A 25,721-nucleotide genomic window follows, 5' to 3' on the forward strand; every position below is an offset into this window, starting at 1 on the left:
AGATAGATAGATAGATAGATAGATAGATAGATAGGAAAGGCACTATATAAAAGATAGATAGATAGATAGATAGATAGATAGATAGATAGATAGATAGATAGATAGATAGATAGATAGATAGATAGATAGATAGGAAAGGCACTATATAATAGATAGATAGATAGATAGATAGATAGATAGATAGATAGATAGATAGATAGATAGATAGATAGATAATGAAAAGGCACTATATAATAGATAGATAGATAGATAGATAGATAGATAGATAGATAGATAGATAGATAGATAGATAGATAGGAAAGGCACTATATAATAGATAGATAGATAGATAGATAGATAGATAGATAGATAGATAGATAGATAATGGAAAGGCACTATATAATAGATAGATAGATAGATAGATAGATAGATAGATAGATAGATAGATAGATAGATAGATAGATAGATAGATATGAAAGGCACTATATGACTGTATATGTATGTGTACTTTTCTACTTTTATTTTTCTATACATAGTTATTGTCTGTTTTTTTTCACCTGTATTATTATCATTCTTTAATTTAATATTATTTATTGTATCAGTATGCTGCTGCTGAAGAATGTGAATTTCCCATTGGGATTAATAAAGTATCTATCTATCTATCTATCTATCTATCTATCTATATGAGAGATCGATAGAAATGAAAAAATAAATATACAGAAAGTGAAGGGCGCGCTGCTCGTTTATTAACCCTTGAGATAATGAATGTGTATTTGGTATTCGGCCGATTGCCGCTGCACTTCTATTATTTCTCTTCTTTTTATTGATCGGTGTACTTCGTGCCCTTTAAGCTGGCAGATGTTAGCGTTGGCATGGAAACCACACGCGAGACTGCACGCCCCTGACGTCAGCGCTCTGTTGGTGATGTAAAATGCCGTCCGACGGTGTGTCTGGCAGGAAGATCAATGAGGGACGAGGAAACGGTAAAGACAAATGAGGCGGCCTCTGTGTTGTCTCTCCTGAGCACCGCTGGGGGCAGCAAATTTCTACAGATGGCGACGTTTGAGGCGCGTTCACGACTCCCCGCTTCCGCCCTCCCCACTGCTGGACGTGCCCGGGGAAGCTAGACGTGGCAGTCGTTAGGGACCAAAGAAGGGGCGTGGAAAATGGAGGTCCGTTGCAGCAAAGAAATCATGCACCCTTCCAGCTACAGGGGGCACCCGGATTTGAACCGGGGACCTCTTGATCTGCAGTCAAATGCTCTACCACTGAGCTATACCCCCTTGTGTACAGTAGTCGCTCTTAGTTGTTCCTGAAACAGATATCCTGTTAATTTTCGTATTAGTGTGCAGACTACTGATTGGATGATGAAACGGTTTAGCAAATATTTGTAGCATTTTTTCTAAACCTGTTTTGCAGGCAGTGAGCGGCGATGTCTAGAGGTAAAATCTGATACTGAACCAGTTCATTCTGACAAAATCCGAAGGATGAGGGGGCACCCGGATTTGAACCGGGGACCTCTTGATCTGCAGTCAAATGCTCTACCACTGAGCTATACCCCCTTCCACAGTACTTCGTTTCAATTAATTAGTAAAACGGCGTCATATTTGGCCGGCTAACATGTAATTGACTGAAGTTAATAATTTTTAGCTTGCTGGTTATTCAAATCTCATCTCAGAAAAAAAAAGTCAAGGCACTTAGGTGTCGGGCGAGTCTATCAACATGTCGTTGTTAGTCCGTGGTGGGGCAAATGGCGCAGTAGCCACAGCATGGATACACACGTTTGGTGCAGCAACACAGACCACACCGATCACAGCTAACAAAACTACTTAACGTTTTAAATGTAAGAATATTTTAATCAATCTAATTTAAATGAACAGTTTTCAATGTTTGGTAACTTAACATTTTCAGATGCGCTCATTCCGTATTTATTTGAAATGGGATAAGACCCCCCCCCTCCCATTTTTTAAATCATTGTGCAGTGCGCTCGAAGCCCTCGGAATTTATCAGTGATGTTGCATTCCGCCCGAACACACGCACACAAAGGGAACCAAGCCCGGCTGGGACGCCATTTCTGCACAGTGACATTGTGCGCCTCTGAAAGCTCTTTTTCTGGAGTTTCAAAGCAGGTTCGCATTTAACATCCTAGATCCCCCTTTAAATAAGTCATCTGCAGCTCGTTATATCACGGAGAGGGCGCTATGTGCGAACATCGCGAACTCGTTTCAGGGATCAAACGTGATCGTCTGAAAATGACCGTCTAGAAAAAAATCAGGATTTAACATTTTTTATATAACGAAACTCAGTATACTTCTTGCATTTATATTGAACCGCGATGAAATTGCCAGACAATCGACTGCGCCACGTTTACTTGTACAGTATATAACAGAGTATGGAACGATTCATATAATGCCAATTTTTAATATGTTTTGTAAAAATACTACTGAATAGAATTATAAATGCACAAAACAGGATTGGGTTCTGCTTTGCCCTTTTGTTTCGTGGATTGGATTTGACTCCCTGGTACACCTGTAATGGAGTCACTGGTGTCAGAAGAAGATTGAGTAATTGTTGGAAGAGTGCTTACCGTAATTCGCTTTATTTAAGTAAACATTAGCAGCATATTAAATCTCGGTTAATCTAAATCTAGAGTGGCGGAGTTTGAGTCTGAATTCGTTCTGATAATTTCTTTCACGACAGAAAATTGAAAGGTTTGAATATGAAGAACATTTTTAGTCTCCAAAAAAGATAACTCGTGTTGAACTGATTGGCGATTCTTGATGCCTGTCAATGGAAATGGAGACCACGAGAGGGCGCTGGGAAACAGCGTTTGCAGGCGCCAGGCGTGACCGCTTCGCGCGCACGAGCGCCCCGCCCACCCCGCCCCCCTGGCCTCCCCCGGTGGCTGCCGTGAGTAATCGCGCGTTCGCGGAGCTGCAGTTTGGCCAGGAAAACGGGCGGATTTGCACGGAAACAAAGTGCGCCTTTCAGACTCGTCGCAGCCACCTTGTAAGCCAGCATGAACCCCAGCTGCTCCCGCTGCGGGAAGATCGTCTACCCGACGGAGAAGGTGAACTGCCTGGACAAGGTGAGGCCGAGTCGCGCAGCTCAGGAAGATGCGACCATTTTTCTGGGTGGGAGCCGTGCTTGGTTATGGGGAACGGCCTCCGAGACGATTGTGGGTAGCCGTTGTAGATTTTAGCGGCAGCCCTGCTCGGGCCCGCAAGCATCTGTTCGCTACTGCTGATGTGTCCGGGAGTCGGGCATTTCCGGGCCGAGAACGGGCGCCCAGAAGTGCTGCGACATTCTCATGTTAAGTGGGGCTGTTTGACACAAACCCACTCCCTGTGCACTCGGGTTCAGTCCGAGCCGATAGCGGAGGAAGGACAGGACCTCTAGCCCCACCTTTGGGACCCTAGGGTTAGAGCTCAGAACAGAGTGGGTGTGCGGAGGCAAAACTCTGAAGGTGGGCTCTGCTTGCTCCCAGAAGTGACACTCTATAACGGTAGGACTCCGTGCCACTCTGCCAGGGTACCTGTGCACCCGCTACAGGTGACACATTATTCTAACACGCTGACTGTCTCATCATGACTCTGTCAGCAGGACCAAGTGGCACTCTGTGATCCCCCCCTTGTGCAGAGTGCTCTTCTGGTCAGAATCAAGTCTTACTCATTACCTGGCAAGGGCCCACTTTGACTCACTATGTGAAGAAAAAAATAATAATAATAATAATCGTTCTTTTCAGAACTTGCTGTCCCACTTTTTTGGCTTCACCACCACTGTAGGTCTGCACACTGGTGGTCAGTGCAGACCTCTGTCCCCTCCCTGGTACATTGCCGCTACGTGTCTTAACTTGCAGGTGTGAAGTACAATCATTCCACGCAAAGACCAGCCTCCACCTCCTCCTCTTGTATGGGACCTCATTTTCCGGGACCCACTTGTCAGTTTGTAAAGTAAAACCACTCTGGGTTGTGCTCACTTGTCGGTTAAGAGAAACCCCTTTCTCCTTTTAGCTCGGGACCTCCGTTCAGCGCTTTGTGTCACTGTGACTTGACCATCTTGTGCCGAGATTACATGCAAAGGGCCTTATGTGTGCCACAATTTGGAGTTCCTCTTTCCATTTCGGAGAGCCTGCCTCACACAGGCTGGAGTTTGTCCTTCCTAAAGTCTACCCAAGAAATTTGACAAACGAGTGGAGACCATTCAGTCCATCACGCTCGTTTGTTGGGCTAATAGCTGAGCTCTCCCAATAGCTCCTCCAGATTCTTCTTGGTTGTCAAGGTTTCTGCTTCAATTCCATGTGTCGGTAGCTCGTTTTCAGATTCCCACAACTCTTTGCGTGAAGAAGTGCTTTCTGGCTTCATCCCTAAAACGCACTTCCCCTTCCTTTCCATTGGTGTCCTCCAGTACGAGACTCACTGAGAGAGTTCTGCTCGGTCAACTCTATCAAAGTCTTGGAGAGTTTTGACAACTTGGATTAGGTCCCCACGCAGTTTCCTCTGCTCGAGTTACTAATTAACCTTCTTCGGCTGTACACACGGAAGTGGCCGCTGACTGAAGCTCATGGAGCAGCCGGGTGGGATTGTGCCTGCCCTTTGAAGTATTTGTTAGCAGTGGGCACCTGAACTGATTTCTGCCCGACTGGTTGCTGGGACCCCTCTATAGGAAAGTTTTTCACTTGTGAACGCTTAGCCTGAGCGGCCTTTGAGATAGTTGTGGCGTGCTGCACTCTCTTCCAACTTATTAGGAGTGGGATGTTGGGTCCGAGCTCCGAAAAATGACAGCATTTGGGTTGCACCCCTTCCTGGTGGTATAGCTATTAGTACGTGGGCTGAGTCCAAACATTTTGGAGGTTAAGCAAAGCTCATTTCCTGAGTGTTGGCTTTTATCTCTTTTCCGCAGCAATCTGCTGCTTTGCTTATTCTGCCAGAAGATTTAATTTAGCCAGGGTCGCTAGCTGCAGTTGGCACCCCCACCAACCCTTCACTCTGAGGCTTTTAAGTTCCAGCTTGTGATGTCAGAATGTGACCACACTGCATCCTTGGAAGTTGTACCCGTGTTGTCAGGCTTCCTTCAGTGGTGTAAAATATAAAACTGAGCACATATTTTGGCAGGTTGTGGTCGGTTCTGACCAGTTTATAGCCTGCAACAGTGTGTTGAAGTTGGCCAGAGTTCATAAAGCCAGAAATGCAAACATGTTCGTATTGCTCATGGTCGAGTCTTGACTGTCATGTCTGTAAAGTCTACATGGACTGGAAAATGCCACACAGTGCCCGTCCGTTTGGAGATTTGTTCATGGGCAGGGAATGTGTGTTGTGGTGGGTTAGGCTTCTGACTTTAGACCTTGAGGTTGTTGGTTCAAATCCCACTACTGACACCAGTGTGTGCTCCATGAGCAAGTCACCCCTCGTGCTCCAGTTAGAAGTATGGTATGGCATCTCAGATGTTGGATAAAGGCGTCAGCCAAAAAAAAAAAAAATGTTATGGACCCCCAAGTCCTTCAGTCTTTCTCTCCCAGCAGTAGTCTCTTTCATAAGGCCTACGTCAGTCAGGATTTAATTACTTTTCAGACACCATTGTGCCCCCCCCCCCAAAACCCCCACTTTTTTAGGCATTAGCAGGATTTGGCAAAGCTTATCCCACTAGTAGTTTGCCATTGCTTGAATGTGAAGCAGATGGAAAGCGCCGGTGAACTCATTTCCTGCTCAAGAAAGAGTTGCTTTCGTCTGCAGTTGCTTTCGCTTCAGATATTTTCTTGGCTTTGCGATGGGAGCTTCACATAAAAAGAAAGAGCGACTCTTAAGTTGTGCTGATTATATTTCAAGCTTCTGGCGCAGCCCACTTGATTCCCCCTCACTGCTTTACTCTTGTTGTCTGGTAGAAGTCTATGTGTGCGCACCACACCCTTTAGGCCACACTCCTCACTGTATACTTCATTACAAACTTCAGAAACACACGCCCCGCGCTGAAGCAGTTCAGACTGCAGAGTCTCGAAAAGGAATTTGTCGCGCAGACCCGACGTCATTAAAAAAAAAAAAAAGAAAAGAAAGAAACCCTTTCCGAGCCTAAGCTGCGGGAATTTGTATCTCAAGGGCTTGGCAGGGCAGCCTCTGTTTGACTTGATTGATTCTGCGTGGGGCTGGCCCGTCTCCTGGGGTTGTGTGGAATGTGCGAGTTGTGCCTGGCTGCTTCGCCTTTAGCCTGCAGTACAGAACAAGTGCTCACATGTACCGCACAACGGTCTGGCCAGGACCCCGATGGAGTGTAGCAGGCATAGGTTAATGCGCTCCCATTATTGGTGATGCCATGCTACCTAGTAGGCAGGCATGTAGTGTGTGATACTTTTCAGTTGATTTGTGTTCTTATGCCCTGAGGTGTGTGCATTCGTGCTTGTTCTTACTCAAGCCTGCATGCTGTCAAGCACCTGAGTCCGCTGTGGGAAGTGGGTAGAGCTCTGACGTCAGTTTTGCTGAGCGCTCTCCAAAAATAGCCCCGCTCTTGCACCTCTGCAGATGCTTGGACGGGTGCAGCCTGTACTGCCCTCAATTTTCGAGAGAGAATTTTGCAGATCAGTTTTGTCACTCTCTTCTCCTTGAATCGTTGCTGCTGTCAAACTGAAGCTGATTGCTATAATCGTTTTTCATCCAGTGCTTAGCAGTGTAATGATAAGTCAACCCACTATCTACAAATGCCAGCTGATAGCTGCTGGTTGGAGGCACTGGGCAAAAGCTACCTGGGCTGTTCACTCTGTCCTTGGGCTAGCATCTGCTAAGGGGATGAGGCAATGCTGCCAGCTTCAGACACCAGCAATGACCTAGTTAGGGCAGCTGCTGCTGTATTGATGCAGGCCTTGGCCTAACCTGCTGGTGCAAGGATGTGCGGTTTATAAGCCTCAGCTGACAGCCTTTTACCGAGGAGGTGCGGGTGGGGGAGCTAGCGGAGTCCAGTTTACTACCCCTCTGTCTGTCCATTGGGTGGTCACGTTCATTGTACACTGCATGATGCACTGAGATGGCTGGATAGATAGATAGATAGATAGATAGATAGATAGATAGATAGATAGATAGATAGATAGATAGATAGATAGATAGATAGATAGATAGGTTGCATTTAAACAGAGTACATTTCTAGAACAAGTCTTAGACAGGTTGCCAGTCTAATTGAGCTAACATATATGCTATGGGGTTATAGAATAAAAAACAAAATATCCAGGATATACGCAGATATTTGGGCGGAGTGGTGGCTCTGAGGCTAAGGATCTGCACTGGTATCCCAAAGGTTGCTGGTTCGAATCCCCGTCACCTGCCAAAAGAGATCCTACTCTGCTGGGCCCTTGAGCAAGGCCCTTAACCTTCAATTGCTCCAGGGGTGCTGTACAATGGCTGACCCTGCGCTCTGACCCCATGGGGTATGCGAAAACTAACAAATTCCTAATACAAGAAATTGTATACGGTGAAATAAAGAACAAAAAAAAAAAAAAGATATAGGTACAACATGCACAGGACTGAGGCAGAGGAACTGTGAGGTAACAGTGCTAATCATGGTTCAATCATTTTGCCCTAGCCTGAGCATTTCTCACAGGTGTGACTTTAGGTTTGTCTGCATGTGTGGAGTTTGCACATTCTCCTCAAGTCTGGGTGATTTCCTCCCACATCTAAATGATGTATATTTTAGACTAACTGGGCATTGTTTGAATATGAGTGTGAGTGTGTACAAGAGTGGACTGATGCCCTGCTTTGGGATGGCTTTGGCCTTTGTGCTGCTAGGATACACTTTGGTTTTCTGCAACCCGAATTTGAATTAAGCAGGTATTAATATGTTATTACTATATGTCTTCACTATGTGAAATTAGTTATATACTCTACAAATAGACAGAAAAACTGATATTGGGCATCTGGTAGCATTAACGCTGCTGTCTCATAGCTCTATGATCCTAGGTTCAAATTATAGCCTTCAAATCCATGCCCAGCCGGGACACCCCTGCACTTTATATTCGGGGAGCAGCCATGTACGGTGCAATACCTCCCCTTGAATGCTAGATGGCCATAAACCCCCCCCCCCCCCCCCCGGGATTGGAGCGGTGCCTCGGTTTCCCGCAGGGCTCCATGAGTATTGGAATTGGGGGAAGCCCTGTTGGGTCCTGCAGGCACTGCCAAGGGGTGCTGCAGCTGGGACTCCTGAGCCTGTATGGGCACCGTATTCGCCACACCCGGAAGTGCAGCCAGAACACAGTAGTCAAGCATCTGGAGCACTTCCAGGTGAATTATGAAAGGGACCAGCAGCCTCCACTCTGGGAGCCAGAATTGGGAGGAGGATGAGGTTGCCAGGGAGGAGTGGTGGAGGAAGAGTAAGAGTGCTTGGGACTGTGTACTGCCTTTGGGACACGGGGAAGACGTGTGCTCACAGGTGAAGAAAAAAATAATTCTTTATTTTACACGTGCCTCTGTGTGAATCTGTGTCGGGTCGGGCGCCTGTATAGTGCCTTTGCCACAGTAGATAGAGCTTTATTTGTGCCATGGGGTGTTGTACCATGTTAGCCATTATGGATGCAATGAGAAGTCAAGCAAAATGACTCCTCTTATTGGCTAACTGAACCGATTACAATATGCAAGTTTTCGAGACAACTCAGGCTCCTTCTGATTACAACCTGCCTGAAGAAGGGACCTCAACTGCCTCAAAAGCTTGCATATTGTAATCGGTTCAGTTAGCCAATAAGAGGAGTCATTTTGCTTGACTTCTCATTTGTCCCAAGGGGCAAATTTTAGCCATTTACAGAAGCTCAAGAAATGTAGCAAACAAGCAACAACTGCCCTCAAATAGACACACATTTAAAAATTACAAAAAGAAACGAAGAAAACGTCTGACGTGGCTGAAGATAAAAGCGCAGTCCCAGTGAGGCATTATAATGGCATGTTGCTGTTCAACATTTAATATACAGTATTTAATTAATAATTTGCTGGCTGTAAGTCCTCAGTGTTAGTATGTCAGAGTGAGAATGTGCCGCTTTATTCATAATGGCCATCTGTTTTGCCCTCATTCTCTCCTCCACTACCATCTCCGGCAGGATCTCAGGGTGTCCCATAACTAAGCTTGCCTTCTGAATAGTGAGGGGCGATTTTGTGAACGAGCCGTTCTTTTTGAACAGCTCTTTTCAGTGAATCCTATGCACGAACAAATCGATTCAGTGGAGCTCAATGGGAGTGCTCAAGTGCCCGCGTGATGTTGTCGGCGGCGTCTTTTCGTTTTGCTGACGTTGGTAGATGTTAAAAGTGCATGCGCGAGAACTGCCTGAATCGTCAGCCTCCGTTCATTTGATTTGTGAACGAATCACTCTGCTTGAGAGCAAGTGTAAAGATTCTCGTTTGATTCACAAATGAATCACCCAAGAACCTGTCTAGTAATTGTCATTCATTTGATTCTTGATCTGAGTCACTAACTGAGCACCAGTCTAATGATTCTTACTCATTTGATTTGCAAACTAATCATTACGATATGCACAATTCTTATTTGCTCGTGATTCTGTATTGTAATTTCTTATTTTAATTATGTATTCTAAATGTGTTCTCATGGAATGTGAACTGAAACTGGGATAATGTCATATGAATTATTGTGTTAAAATATATAATGAATATTATCATGCACATATACTGTGCGTGTGTGTACATCTCAAAATAATGTCAGTCAGTCATGTCTTTGTCCAACCCGCTATATCCTAACACAGGGTCATGGTGGGTCTGCTGGAGCAAATCCCAGCCAGCACAAGGCAGGAACAAATCCTGAGCAGGGCACACACACACCAAGCACACACCAGGGACAATTTAGGTTCGTTGATGCACCTAACCTGCATGTCTTTGTACCGTGGGAAGAACCGGAGCACCCGGAGGAAACCCACCCAGACACGGGGACAACATGTAAACTCCACCCAAGAAGCGAACCCAGGTCACCTTACTGCAAGGCAGCAGCTCTACCACTGCACAACCGTGCCTCCCTCAAAATAATGTACAAATTATTAATTGTATATTTGTGATATAAGAGGGGACCCTAAATCCCCTGGATGTAAGACTCCATATCCAGGTTTCTTAAACTTTTCTTTCTCCCAACCCGGTTTTGCCCTTCTTATTGTCTTTGAGACCCATGATGACCATCAGAGTGTGGTGTGGGTCTCCCTTGGAGAATTGCAGTTGATCGTCAGAAAGGAGTAATAATGACTGCTTAAGCGACCCACTGCAACACACATTGCAAGCCATGTGTGACCCATTCCCATAGTATACAATGGTGACTTGCGACCCGTAGTTTAAGAAACAAGTGTATCCAACGAGTCAACAGAATCGATTCACTTTAAAGGGTACTTTGAAACAATCGAATCGGTAAAGTGAATCGAAATGCCCAGCAGTACTCACTATTTAGCGTGCTGATTTGGTGCGCCTCTACCGTCTCTGCACACCACGCTGGCTATCACACTTGTAGAACATGTGAAGGAAGTTGCTACCCACATCAAGAGTCCACTAAGAGAAGAGTCTACTCTGACCTTTCTTAAATAGTCCTCTGTGTTACTTCCTCTGTATGTCTCGAAAGTCTATTTTATTTGAAAAGTTCTTTCAAAATCTGTCTAATCCGGCTAGCTCAACTAAGTTCCGTTGTAGTGGCTCCTGGGAATGACAGCTTGTTGGACTGAACGGTCTCCTGTCATTTGTGATACCACTTAGAGTTTTATGACTAATTCAGTGCTCTGAGTCCTGGCGTATTTGTTTTAAAATGGCCATGTGAAGGATCCTCTTTTGTGAGCATGTTATCTGCACATCAGTCTGAGTGTTACCCTGAAAAATGTCTATTTGCAGAATTTGTAACAAGAAGAGCAAGGGGCAGAGGGCTTGACGAGGCTCCTTTAAGCACAAGTGGCTTTTGTTGGGTAAGAGGAAGTGACTTGCCATGACTGTGCCTCTTGCATTTAGGATTTCAGCCCGCTGTGAACTTTGCTGGCCTCTTTTTTTTTTTTTTTTTTTTTTTTTTTTTTTTTTTTTTTAAAACAAGCATCAATTCTTGGTGTCATACCATTAAGATTTCCAATTTCCAACAAGCCCTTTTCTCCCACCTCAGTGTTTTGCTCCTCCTGCCGTATTTCTGGAGTTTGCTGTTGGTCCGTTGCGATACCAGACTTGGTGCTTTGGTCACAGCTGCTCAGTCTGTTCACTCAGATCCACACTGCCTGACTAAACTACGCTGCTTTGTGTTCTGACCAGAAACGGAAATGAGATAATGAGAGATGAAAATCGACTTGAATCAGTCAGTGGGGTTTCTTGTTGATTTGGGGGAGTTCATGATGAGCAGTCCATTAAATTAGTTTGAGTAGAACCTCTGTGTGTTTTAGTTTTGCACACTTTCAGGACTTTAGGTTAATCTCTGGTTTGCAACTCTTGTCATTTAAGTGGCAGTGCTGCAGCCCTTTACGAGTGTGTATTGCGTGTGTAGCTGGGGGTCTTATGCGGTATTTTGCACTTAAATTTTATTTTTCTCACTTTATACTTTGTTCCTGCTGAAGCCTGGAGGTTGATCAAGTACTCTGTTTCTCTTTGTATCCATCAGTCTGTCCGCCTGCCTCGTGTTATCTACCTGTTTGTCTAGCTGCCCACCTTTCTGCCATACTGTCTTGTCTTTTCATCCTTTTATATAGTGCCTTTTGTATCATTGGCTGCCTACATCGATGGTCTCTCTACTTATTCTATTTTTTCTCTTGCTGACCCCACTCTATCCATGTTACGTCACCTCAGTCCATTGGGCCCTCTGTTGTGATGTGTTTTTCAGTTTCCCTTTCAGAGTCTTCTCTCCTGACAGCGTCGGCCTTGGTTAATCTGTACATGTTAATGTGGTCTTTCCTTGTTTTTTATATTGCAGTTCTGGCACAAAGCATGTTTCCACTGCGAAGTCTGCAAAATGACCCTGAATATGAAGAATTACAAAGGTTATGACAAGAAACCTTACTGCAACGCGTGAGTACATCACCCTAGATCTTCAAGTCCTTGTCACGTGTCTCTTTAGAAAGGTTTTTGTATGTCCTTGTATTAGCGGTACTTGAGATTGGCTTATTAAAAATCTTGACTGGTGTGGTTCCTGTTTCCCTAGCTTAAGTTCCTCCCATCATTGTCAGATCATCCAAATTCTGATAGATAAGTGATGTATATTTGACGGAAGCTTTAGTGTATATCACCTATGATTTGTGGTTAGCTAACTTTTAGTCATAGCCCCCCAAGCTGTACACTACTAAATATCAAGAATGCTTGTGAATGTTTCCATAGTTGTAAGTGGCTATAGTTTTGAAAAATCTCTGATTTTAAAGAGGATGCCAAAATAATACAACGGTTAACACTGTTGCCTCATGGTTTCAGCATCCCAGGTTTGCATTTCACGACCGGTCAGCTCTTGCGTAAAGTCTGAACACCTTCCATGTGTCTATGATTGTTTTTGTTTCTGCAGATATGTGGATCTGTGGGTGTTAGCGCAAGCGCGCCATGTATCAGGCTGGTGTCCCCCATGACCTAACCCTTGGGTTTATCTATTTGGTGGGCCACTGAAGGAAATGCGGTTTAGCTTGCAATTGTTTTCACTTAGATAAACTGATGTCACATTACACGACTTGTAGCTAGAAGGGCTGTCGAGCTTTGTGACTGTGGTAAGTAGAGCACGTCATTTTACACGACTAGAAATCACCGGGCATTGCAAATTAGACGACTCTGACACAGGCTTTCCAGCACATGTTCACATTTCAAAAGTATTGCAGCGTTGCCCCAATAATGTGATGCAGCTGGTACCAATATGAAAATCTACAGGTATGGCGAGTTCAGCAAAAATCTTGGTGTTTTTTTTTTTTCCCCTTCTGTTTTATTGTGGTACATAAAACACAAGACATCAGACGGATGAGTCTCCTCTGCTTCAAAGATCCAAATATGCATTGTATTTCTGGGTAACACTTTACTACATTGGTTGTCAGCTCATGCCTCTGCGATGTAAGACAAAAATCAGACCTGTTTGTTTTGTTGGAGTGAGTCGCTAGGCATGGCAGTGTGCCCCTTCAAATCTTATATCACATCTCCATTTAATTCAAAACTCTGCTGCAAGAGTCCTTACACAAACTAGCAACAGTGAGCACATCACACCCATCCTGCCTTTACTGGCTTCCTGTGTCTTACAAAATTGACTGTAAAATTCTATTATTAACCTGTGATGCTTTAAATGGCCTTGCAGTGGACTACATCAGTGACCTTCTCCATCACTATACTCCTATTGATCCACTAAGGTCCTCTGATTCTGGCAATCTTGTTGTGCCCCTCACAACCCCCTGGGTGGCAGGGCCTTCAGCTGTATAGTGCCCAGAGTTTAGAATGACCTCCCGAAATGAATTAGATCAGCTGACTCTATTCATTCTTTTAAAAACAATTTCAAACTCATCTGTTCAGGAAGGCTTTTAACTTAACCTGACATTCTGCCCGCTCTTTCAGTCTTCCTTTCTGTCCATTTGTGTGTGTGTGTGTGTTATATCACAAATCATGTGATTTGTTCAGGCATTTAATATTTTACTCTTGTTTATTCTTTCTTTTTTTCTATTTAATGCTTTTGTATATCCTGTGTTTTGTTTATTGTTCTATGCAGAAACTATTTGTACCTTAAGCGCCTTGAGCATGGGAAAGGCACTATATCAATAAAAAGTATTATTTATTATTATCATCATTATTATTATTATTATGACTATGGTCTCAGGAGTGTACTCTGACTGCCCATGACTTTCTAAGAAAGAGAGAGAGGGGTTGGGTCTATGTGCTGATAGCGTGTTGTTGCACCCACCACATGACGATCCACCTGGATTTGGACCAGAGTGCAGCGGGTGACACCTCAGCACCTCACTAGAACAGTGTGAGGTTTTTTATGGTATCTGGAATGCCAATCCTGCCACCAACCCCAAGTTTTCCCTGTAATTTGGAGGACCTGCTTGCAGGGCTGGATGCAGATTAACGTCATACCCAGGACGGAGCAGTTACAGGTTAAGGGCCCAGCGGAGTGGAGTCACTTCTGGCGTTTGCAAGATTCAAACCGGCAACCTTCTGATTGCTGATGCAGATCGCTAGACAAGACATGTAATGTAAAATGGCCTTTATTAGTTATAAACGGGGCTGTGAAGTCGGAGTCAAAGACAATTTTGGGTACCTGGAGTTGGGGTCGGAGTCGGCAAAAATGTAGTGACTCCTAATTAATTTAAATTGTAATGAAGAAAAAAATACAGCAAGTTCAAATGTCCCATTTCACAAACAATAAGTACTTATCTGAGGTAAGAATAAAGCCCAGTGCATAGTTGTGTTACTACTAGTGTGAAGTTCAGCTGAGCTATTATACAACCTGACATTTACATATTGTAATCTGGATTATGGTACATTACAAAAAGTGTTTTCATTTTATTTCAGATATAATGTGTTTAACAAGTTCATTTGAGTGTAAACAAGTGTAATGATGGAGGTGTGTGCTATGGCCTGATGTGTGTTCAGGGGTTCTTGTCTTTTGTTTAACTGGCCAATACAGTAGAGAGTCAGCTTCCTAGCCAGTAGTTCTGAGGTTAAATGATGTGTATGTTGCCTTCCTTTAATCAACATGGAAAATACATCCATCCATTGTCTCCCGCTTATCCGAGGTCGGGTCGCGGGGGCAGCAGCTTGAGCAGAGATGCCCAGACTTCCCTCTCCCCGGCCACTTCTTCTAGCTCTTCCGGGAGAATCCCGAGGCGTTCCCAGGCCAGCCGGGAGACATAGTCCCTCCAACGTGTCCTGGGTCTTCCCCGGGGCCTCCTCCCGGTTAGACATGCCCGGAACACCTCACCAGGGAGGCGTCCAGGAGGCATCCTGATCAGATGCCCGAGCCACCTCATCTGACTCCTCTCGATGCGGAGGAGCAGCGGCTCTACTCTGAGCCCCTCCCGGATGACTGAGCTTCTCACCCTATCTTTAAGGGAGAGCCCAGACACCCTGTGGAGGAAACTCATTTCACCTGCTTGTATTCGCGATCTCGTTCTTTCGGTCACTACCCATATCTCATGACCATAGGTGAGGGTAGGAACATAGATTGACTGGTAAATTGAGAGCTTCGCCTTGCGGCTCAGCTCCTTTTTCACCACGACAGACCGATGCAACACCCGCATTACTGCGGATGCCGCACTGATCCGCCTGTCGATCTCACGCTCCATTCTTCCCTCACTCGTGAACAAGACCCCGAGATACTTGAACTCCTCCACTTGGGGCAGGATCTCGCTACCAACCCTGAGAGGGCATTCCACCCTCTTTCGGCTGAGGACCATGGTCTCGGATTTGGAGGTGCTGATTCTCATCCCAGCCGCTTCACACTCGGCTGCGAACCGATCCAGAGAGAGCTGAAGATCACGGCCTGATGAAGCAAACAGGACAACATCATCTGCAAAAAGCAGTGACCCAATCCTGAGCCCACCAAACCGGACCCCCTCAACGCCCTGGCTGCGCCTAGAAATTCTGTCCATAAAAGTTATGAACAGAATCGGTGACAAAGGGCAGCCCTGGCGGAGTCCAACTCTCACTGGAAACGGGTTCGACTTACTGCCGGCAATGCGGACCAGGCTCTGGCAGCGATCGTACAGGGACCGAACAGCCCTTATCAGGGGGGCTGGTACCCCATACTCTCGGAGTACCCCCCACAGGATTCCCCGAGGGACACGGTTGAATGCCTTTTCCAAGTCCACAAAACACATGTAGACTGGTTGGGCAAACTCCCATGCACCCTCCAGGACCCAGCTAAGGGTATAGAGCTGGTCCACTGTTCCGCGACCAGGACGAAAACCACACTGTTCCTCCTGAATCCGAGGCTCGACTATCCAATACATTATCATATTAAATATAAAGGAGTCGGAGTCAGAAGTACCAGAAACTAAGGAGTCAGAGTCGAAGGATTTATCTACAGACTCCACAGCCCTGGTTATAGACACAGTAAATACTAAATATTTAAATACATTTCAAGCACTGTTGAAAGCGCAGGTGAATGGTCTTTTGTTTAAAAAACATGTGACAATAAGTGTAACCAATAGTATATCACTTGGGCTAAGATGTAAGATAAAATTCTACAAGCATTTTCCAGCGAAATCCAAGCAATTTCAAGAGTGCAACTTAGCAGAAGCAGTGTGTCATGAGGGTTGGCATAGTGCTGTCCACGCAGAGTTCCTGAATTCGTATCCCACCTCCCAGCTTCTGTGTACTTGAACTCTGCATGTTCTCCCTGTGCCTCTGTGTGGTTTTCTCCCAGATGGCAAAGACATTTCTGTTTATCTTGTTGGCGTCTGAGTGGGTATCCCCTCTGTTGGACTGGAGCCCCTCCACTCAATTCCTGTCTTTTGTAAAAATGCCACCGGGATAAACTTGGACACTCTGTGAGTCTGAATTGGATCAAGCAGGTTTGAGAAGTTGTGTTACATTCATTTTCCATGTGCTTTTTGCTGTCTGAGCATTTTCTAGCAGTTCTTAAGATCAGAAGCGTTAAGCTGTATGGATCACCCAAACCAAAAAATAAAACAGAAAAGTTAAAGGGCACTCACTTCCATAAAGTCTGTGGTATGTAGACAGAGGGGGGTGTTTATGTAACTGAAGGGGCGCACTCCGGACACCCAGATCCTCAGCTTTCCCCTAGGGGCTTCCAAATAAGCTCTGACCAGCACTGGTTCACACCCTTTGTGACTGGTTTGAGATTTCCAGTGGTTCTTATTCTCTACGTGTGTTTGACATTTTGATTTTGGCTTCTTGCTCTGTGGGAATTATTTTGAGTCTTTTGAGTCATTTTGGCTTTGCTAATCTTTTTCCAGTGGTCATCGCTCTCTGAACTTTTTAATTACTGCACTGTGCAGTTCCTCTTTGTTACCCCTGGCCTAAGTAAAGTTTATCAGTACTGTTTATCTTTTATGCTAATCATAAAATGTGGTGGGAGAAGAGGCATCTTATGGTCCTATGGGGGAAAGTTTGGAGGGAAATTCCGTAAATTCCAGGGCTTGTAATGATCTCCCAGAGGCCCTTATGTCTGATCTGACATAGAAACTTTTCCAGACACACACTGAAGTTGGGGCCTGGTGATGCTTTTTCTTAAAATGGGAGGAGGGCTCAGCCGCACTGTGCAGCAGTCACTGAGAGCAAAGGTACGGTTCTGGTGGCTGTGTTTGCTCTTAGTATAAATAGATATTTGAGGAAGTGTGGTTTTGCTATCTGGGTGTCAGAAGCCTTGGTTTGTGCAACACTGAAAATTGTACTTTGAACTGCTGGCTGCATTTTACACCCCAGGCACTGTAATCTTCAGGAGCCCCTATATGCATTCTTATGAAGCAGAAGGTGGGTGGATGCAGGCAAAATGAATAACCTGATCACACTTTGCTCTTCCTGTATTATCATGCACTATCATGTTAAACCTGTAAAAGTACTTGCTATGCTTTTTTTTGTTTTTGGTTGTATAAAGATCAAAATGATGCAGTGTTTCTTTACAGCATAGGTTACTGCAAAGGCAGAAAACATGTAGCACAAAATCTTCATTGCTTACACAAACAGATTCTTTTCAAGAATGCGGTGGCCTAGTGTCTGCCTTGACTCAATAAAGAAGGAATTGAAAGTAAAAACTGGAGCCAAGTTTGTAATGAAACAATAGCCGAGCCACACCCTTCTTTATCTGCTTGATTAGGCCATTTTAATGCTGGTGTAACTTGCTTTAGCCCCTTCTTTACTGCAGAACTGAGTCCTGGAAGCTAAAATTCCCCCTCTTGAGTTTCTGCTTCTTTTCCACTTGCAGGGAGAATGCCCCAGTGCAAAATGTCCGTAACCAAGAGCATTGTATATGTTGTTGTATCCTGTTTCACGTTTCTTATTGACCTCTTCAAATGCTTTGTGTTTTATTTCCTCCCTTTGCATGCTTAACACTGTGGGATGTGCTTTCCATGCCATTAAAATGAATGATTTATAGTCAGTGAAATCTATCGGCTGCTTTTTAACCTCTTGAAATCTTTTGTCCTGTTTTAGTTTACTTGAGCTAAACTTCTCACACCAGTAAAGTAACTCTAGAAGCTCCTGCCATGGAATGAAAAAAGGACAAAGGAGTAATTCTGGTAAACCTGCAGGGTCAGAACTGAGCAGCTCCTGTTAGAACGTAACATTTGCAAGACCGCTTAATTAAACGTGTTGTTGCTGCAAGCCAGTGGAAAGCTGAATGGCACCAAATGCATGGCAGGTAACTGCCCTGGAGGTTCGTTGTAGGACCCACTCACACACCTACCCGTGCCAAATGGGACAATTTAGAGCGGTGATTCCCAGTGTGGGGGGCAATTTGAGAATTTAGGTACGTTAAACAATTTATAAAATGAAAAAACAGAAATTCACTGGTAAAAATGATAGAAAAAAATAAACAAATAATTTATATATTTATATAAACATAGAAGGGACGGTGGAGAACCCTTTAATTTATGATTTTACAGCCGGCTTGGGTTTTTCTACTTAGAAATCGTTTTACCATTAAAATAATATGAATTGTAACAATGATTATAAAATTTAGCAAAATAACTAAAATATAAAATGATCAAAATATTACAGAAAAAGCTGTAATTAAAGTTCTTTTATATTTATGAATATCATGTCTCATATGTTTTCAAAACTGTATTTGCTATATTTTCATATTACTTCATATTATTTTTTTTTTAACAATTTCTTTGTCAGTACTTCAACTATCCTTTCCCTCTTTTGTTTCCATGTTCTTTGGAAGCTTGTTTAGACCAAATTAATGACATTATGGGCTTCCTCCACATGAGTAGGAGTTCACTTTTTGAATATGTAATAATAAGAATAAGGTATATGTTACAGTGGGGGACATGATGATTTTAGAGAGGCCTAGGTGGGGCATGGTCAAGAAAAGGTTGGCAACCACTGATTTCGAGTCGGTTAACCAGTTCAGCAAACATAAGTATGTTTGTGGAGATGGGAGGAAGATCAGAGAAACTTGAAAGAAACTCCTCAGGCACGGGGAGAACACACATACTCCTGTAAACTCCACAAAATGCTGCATGTGTGAGCCAGTAGTGTTAACATTGGGCCACCATGCTGTCTTGTTAGATCCATGTGATTAAAACTATCCATCCACCCATCTTCTTAACCTGCTTATCTAGGGTGGAGTTGTGGGGCAGCAGGAGCTTGTCCCAGAAGTCATAGGGGCACAATGCAGGAAGAGTACCTGGACGGGGCATCAGCCCATTGCTTGCCACACATTAGAGCCAATTTAGCAACGCCAGTTCACCTGACATTCTTGTCTTTGGACTATGGGAGGAAACCAGAGCAACGTAGAGGAAACTCTACATCTGTGAGTCAACACTGTGCCATCGTTCCACTTGTGATCAAAACTGACCAATGTTAAGAAGTAAAAATATGGCATAAGTAGTTAAAATCTGAATTATGTAACACTTTTGTTCACCCTTAGATTTTTCAATTTTGTACACATTTGCCCTTTGGGGGTTTGCTCAAACCCTTTTTTTCAGATTGTTTGAGTGGAAATGAGTGCCACTTTGTGAATATTGCAGTCGGAGCATAGATTACATTTTGCCCAACTTTTACTTTTGAATAATCTCACAGTGTAATTATTCTTTTTTTCTAGCTGTGCCTCAATCCAACGGTGCTACTCTAGTGTCCGAATACAGCTGTATGGTTATACAGTAGGAAACAGGAGTGATGCATCTTTTACAAAAAAAATACATTAACAAATAGTGAAGCAGCTGCCAAAAATTGTCTGTGCCTTACATTCCTGAGTCATCTGAAGAGGATGGAAGAATGAATGTTAGTAGGGAAGAGCAAAGAGATTGTGAAGGCCATGTCACATTAGACACCATTTCCAGACATTTTTTTTTCCGTCATACCCTTCATTTACATAATCTTGGCCAGTCGGAGGCAGCCGGCGGCGCACTCCTGTGAAGTCAATTGTCTGATGTGACATTCCCAACGACTGAGTCCAACTGAGCTCTGACTGGCTAGAATAAACTCAAACAGGTTTGATTCTCTTGTTAGTCGCAGGGGCAGACTGTGTACACAGGAGAGCTGACAGCCAAATGAACCAATGAGTGCTCATCCACAAGTACAATGCATAGAGTGTATTGGCGAGGAATAAGGAAAATGTGTGTTTTGAACTTCACAAACAGAAGTGCAGCTTTGTCTGTCTGATTACGTGTAGCTAACAAGCCACTGAATTGGAAATAAAGGGCAGAGATTGCCACAGAACTCGCCGTAGCTGTTAATGTTTTGTAAAGCGCGGCTCCGACAGGCAACACACTATTGGCTGTCAGAAAAATGGGGTGAGCACGACTGTGCTGGAAGATTGGCACTCAGTCAGTAAATGTGACACGGGCTGTGATTTTCATTTGAGTAATTTGATCTGGTGCAGCGATGAGATCAGCAATTGCGCATGGCCCACGACAAAAAGTTGGGTAAGGTGACATCGGCTTAAGCCATGAGCTGTTGAACTACTCGGTGGACTCTCATATGACAGTAGGCCTGAGAAAAGCTAACACTGCTCTGATGAAGTACTAAGCCTAATATGGCATTTTTGACTTGGCTGGTTTGAAAGGTTTCTAATAATGTCGGATTTTTCCAGAATTCTTATCTTTGGCCTCCCAATTTGCTACTGAAAAGGTGCATGAAATTCAATTTCCAAGTGCAAGCACTACATTGTGCCCTGAGAAGAAAAGGGAACTATTATTTATGCTGCCAAGCCTTGCTGTGCATGTAGATTAGCAATTTGGGAAGTAACAATTCATTTTATTATTATATAGCGCTCTATAATGTACAGTTTCTATTATATAGTACCCTTCTTATCTATCTATCTGTCTGTCTGTCTTGGTTAGGTATGGTCATAGAAATCTTTGCCTTCACTGAAATGCATGCTGGGTTAGAGAGATCTCTAGTTGGCCATCTGTGTGACTGTGCTTCCATCTGTCTGTTACACTAAAGGAAGATGTGCCCAAATGGAAATAGAGGAGGAGGAAACAAGAGTCTGATGGAGGGCTGATAAAGCAATGGAGCCACAGTTTGTTTAAAAAATAATAATGATAATTCTTTATATTTATATAGTTCTTTTGTCAAGAGCAAAAAGGAAAACTGTTGGGATAAAAAAATAATAAAAGCACCCTAATACAAGGCTAACTTTTAGATATGTGTCCATAATAAAATATATATATGTCTGTGTGTGTAGGCGTGTGTATATATATATATATTCATATATTGTAGACCACCAGGGCGTGTACAGCCCCCCAAACCCCAGACATAACAGACACAGAGCCCAGTCTTATCAAACATCAAGCCTTTATTTAAGTGGGGAAGAGCTTTTCTTTTGATCCCCCCCCCCCCCCCAATACTGCACAGTACAAGCATCAAATAACACAGTCCCTTCTTTTCTTCAGGCCTCTTTCTCTCTCTCTCTCTGTCTCCACTCCCCCTCCAGCAAACTTTGCCAATCCTCCTTCCGACTATGGCTCCTCGACTGGAGTGAGGCGACTCCTTTTATAACACACCCGGAATGGCTCCCTGACCTTCTTCCAGCAGCACTTCCAGGTGTGGCAGAAACGCTCCCTCAAAGCGCTCCTTTGTCTCTGCAGCATCCCCTGGCGGTGTCCATGGAACACAGCAGGGCTGCTCTAGACTCCAAATCCCAGCATTCCCTGCGGGAATCCATGGTGCCATTGCAACCTAGAGAGGGTGACCTCTAGCATAATGTCCCAACCGTGCTGTCTGCCTTGGTCCTTCCATGTGGCTGGTGTCCCAGCCGGGTAATAGTCCTGGCCATCCATCACAATATATATATGTAAATATGTGTGTTTATGTGCGTTTGTGTGTGTGTGTGTATATATATATATATATATATACACACACACACACACTGTATGTATGTATATACATTGTATGTATGTATATGTATTGTAAAAGAAAAGCACAGACAAGCATAAAGGTTTGGGGTTTTCAGGCACCATATACTGTAAGATCAAGGTCAGTTCACTTCTCATAGGTACAACAGACAGTGATGACATGAATAGGGGAACAATTTATGGGGTGGGACCGGAAACAGGCAGACAGAATGCTGGGAAGGAACCGTGGTGGTGGATGGGAGTCATGATGTCATCAGAAGGGGACCAGAGGAAAGGAATAAGTGCAGAAGTGGCTACGCGTTGCTAGGGAGTCCAGGTGAATTCAAGATGGTGGTGTTTGTCTTTCTATGGAAATAAAGAAAGAGGTTAGCACCCCGCCTTTGTCCCCTGGCATGGTGTACTACGTTGTTCGTTGGGTCTTTAAGCAGCTCCCTATGCGCGCATGTGACTATCTATCTCTATCTCTATATATATATATATATATATATATATATATATATATATATAAAATATGTGTATGTGTGTGTGTGTTTATAACATTCGTTGTCTGAGTCCCAATATGATTGTATAGGTCGTTGCCTACCAGGTAATGCATGTGATTGGTCTGCCAGTCGGCAAACATCCGCCATGGGGCCCTCTCAGTTGGGAGAAGCAGATCATAGAATGTTGTGTAGTTTACTGGCAAATAATGCAAAGAGTACGCGACAGGTGTTTTGCCCATATTTAGGCTCATGCCGATGGCGCAGTGTTAAGAGGCTTTGCTTCTGACTCTCACGTCCGAGGTTCGATCCCCGAGAAGGGTGCAGATGAGTGTTTACACCTGATGAGCCCAAATAAGGGTGAAATACGTGGCGCAAACTCTTTGCATTATTTGACAGTAAACTTTGTAATATATATGTGTGTATATATATGAATGTGTGTGTGTACATATATATACAGTGGAACCTCGATTTGCGAGCATAATTCGTTCCGGAAACGTGCTCGCAGTCCAAAGCACTTGTATATCAAAGTGAATTTCCCCATAAGAAATAATGGAAACTCAGATGATTCTTTCCACAACCCAAAACTATTCATATAAAAATGATTAATACAAAATATAAAGTAAAAATACATGAAACAAATTTACCTGCACTTTACCTTTGAAAAGAATCATGGCTGGTGTGAGTGAGTTTCTAACTCGCAGTTCTCCCAGCACTGTAGCAGTTTGCCATAAAAGCGAATCTGAAAAGATCGCGGACATGCTATAAGCGTCTGCCGTCGATGGGTGATACAAGGAACAAGGAACATTATAAATGCGCAGGGCACAGTATTACTTGGCCACAACCCTGCCTGACTGCTGTGTCTGTGTATAGGAGAGTGGCAGATCCCGCTACAATAAATAACCGCACTGTTGCTGTTTCAAGCTGAATAAAGCTGGTGGTGCAAGACGGGAACTCGCACATCACAGCACACACACATACACACAGTCACAGTGCTGTAGTAAACAGTATACGCTCGTACGGATGTTGACTATATGAGTGAGGCATGCCGACTCAGACGGAGAATAGGAGACAATTGCCCACAATCCCGCAGCGAGAGAGAAAGAGAGAAGAACCATCAGCTCAGTTGTGATTACATGATGCTCAGCAGACAAAGCGTATACATACTACTCGTATTGCAAGACCTCGCTCATTTATCAAGTCAAAATTTATTAAAAATTTTAGCTTGTCTTGCAAAACACTCGTAAACCAAGGTTCCACTGTTTGTATGTGTGTGTATATATATATATATATATATATATATATATATATATATATATATATATATATATATATATGAATGTATATGTATGTATATATGTATGAGTGTGTTTCTATTTGTATTCACATTAGACTTTTACAAATAAAAGACTTGTGATTTCAAGCCTGGATGTTTCTGGTACAATGAACACTTTTATTATTTCATGTGACACTGCAATGGCCTCAGGTGAATCCTCTTTGCTCCATCTGTTGCTAAAATTCTAAGTAAGTGTTATTGCTGCACTTTGTGATAGGAATAAAAAAAATTACGTTTGAATACGCTTTTCCATTTTTGACAATAATATGTAGATAAAGCTGACTCCAGTCTTTGCAGCACACATCGTCGTTTCCAAAATTCTTCATATTTTAATTACAAAAACATATATATTTATTGTGGTAGGATCACACTTGGAGACAACCTTTGTGGAAACATTAGTGTTGCCATATAGTACAGAACTAGTAGAAATATATCTATCTTGCATTGTTTTAAAAGTGTTTGTTATTAATTGCACAAACACTAAAAACTAAACTACAAAATTTTGATAAATGGTGATGTCACATCATTTGCTAACTCAATTAATCCAGACCAGCGTCCCGGTTGAGTTGGGGCCTATCCCGGCTGACATAGGGCGCAAGGCAGGAACAAACCCTGGACACTTGTAGGAGGAACACACACCCATATGCCAAACACCCATTAGGGCCAGTTTAGCGTAGCCAGCTCACCTAACCTGTAGGTGTTTGGACAGTGGGAGGAAAACTGGAGCACCCTGAAGAAAGCCACAAGTACAGGGAGAAAACATGCAAACCCTATGTAGGGGGGACTTGGGACATGCACTTTGGTCTCGTTACTGCGAAGCAGCAGCACTACCACTGCACCACCATGCCACCCTTTGAAAAATTGTATTACATTTAATGATCTTAAACTTCACTTTTAAAAGTACGCTGAATTGATAGCATTATTACTCAAGGGAATACAAAATCTATGAGTAATATGCAGATAACTTCAAACAAAAGCTTTACTCATAGTACTCATTATCCTTTATTCTTTCCTGCAGCACTAATTTATTAGCCAAATTTTTCAGCTTCCTTCTTACTTTTCCTCAGCATGCTGACTTTACGCTCCGGGAAATTTGGCATTTCAGCCAGGCAGTGTATATTCAGTCCTGCTGCTTACCAACTTGACGTGAACATCCAAAAGCACTGTTGCCATATGAATGCAGCATGGGACGTCATACTGTGTACTGTTTTGTCCCGAGTCTTTACACGTTCTTGTTGTTAATTCGTCTCTTGTTCTATATTCAAACATAAATTGAACAATTGAGAAAAGCCACTTTGTTGAGCAATAAAATTTCCACAAACGTGGATTTCATGCAACAAGAATAATTTAACGTAACTTTGCAAAAACAAAACCGTAAAAGACAATGGTTGTATTAAAATAATTTTTTTGATGACACAACATTGTCAAATGCAGTTAATCAAATTCAAGGTTGTGGAGTGTCTGAGCATGTCTCGGCAGTATTGGCTCAGGGCAAGAACTAACTTTTGAATGAGGTGCCACTCATGTGCACGTAACTGCTAGGCCAATTTAGAGTCAGCGACCCACCGAACACCCAAGTTTTTAGGACATGAGATGAAAATGGGTGGAAAGAAAGCCCACTGAAATGCAGTAAGTGCATGCAGATTCCACACAGTTCGTGACTGGGCATGGGAATCAGATTCAAGAATGTGGAACTAACTAACCACTGCACCATCAATCTCTAATTGCAGTAAATTGAGCTTTAAGAGTATAATAAGGCAAAGTACGTGAGAAAGTGCTTCTAGTAACATCTTGCTGTCTGATGTTGTTATTAGAAGATGGCGTCTGATGATACCATTTCAATCCAGACACGTCATGTGTACCTCCTAGCTGTCCACCCTCATTTGGAATTCTGACTCCCTCGTTGTGTTGAGGAATCTTTTGAAGACTCTGGTTCGATGAACGTCTCTCTAGCTAATATCGGCTGTTAGGTTTTTTTGTTACTGAGGAAGTGTAATTA

General features: G+C 43.5%; 1 protein-coding gene and 2 non-coding genes across 3 annotated transcripts in view; 1 reads left to right on the forward strand and 2 right to left on the reverse strand.

Moving 5' to 3' along the window:
• Window positions 1-1,190: 1,190 nt before the first annotated feature.
• trnac-gca (transfer RNA cysteine (anticodon GCA)) lies at window positions 1,191-1,262 on the reverse strand. The gene has a single exon. It is a non-coding gene; the product is annotated as a tRNA-Cys (tRNA).
• A 207-nt stretch (window positions 1,263-1,469) lies between these two features.
• trnac-gca (transfer RNA cysteine (anticodon GCA)) lies at window positions 1,470-1,541 on the reverse strand. The gene has a single exon. It is a non-coding gene; the product is annotated as a tRNA-Cys (tRNA).
• Window positions 1,542-2,857: 1,316 nt separating this feature from the next.
• Window positions 2,858-25,721, forward strand: part of lasp1 (LIM and SH3 protein 1) — a 66,504-nt gene continuing 43,640 nt past the window's right edge. Inside the window, exons 1-2 of the mRNA XM_028819698.2 lie at window positions 2,858-3,067; window positions 11,872-11,966. Coding sequence (XP_028675531.1) covers window positions 2,999-3,067; window positions 11,872-11,966 — 164 coding nt within the window. The 5' untranslated portion in view covers window positions 2,858-2,998. The remainder of the gene's footprint in view (window positions 3,068-11,871; window positions 11,967-25,721) is intronic.

The sequence above is a fragment of the Erpetoichthys calabaricus genome, chromosome 14, assembly GCF_900747795.2.
Source record: "Erpetoichthys calabaricus chromosome 14, fErpCal1.3, whole genome shotgun sequence".
Lineage (NCBI taxonomy): Eukaryota > Metazoa > Chordata > Cladistia > Polypteriformes > Polypteridae > Erpetoichthys > Erpetoichthys calabaricus.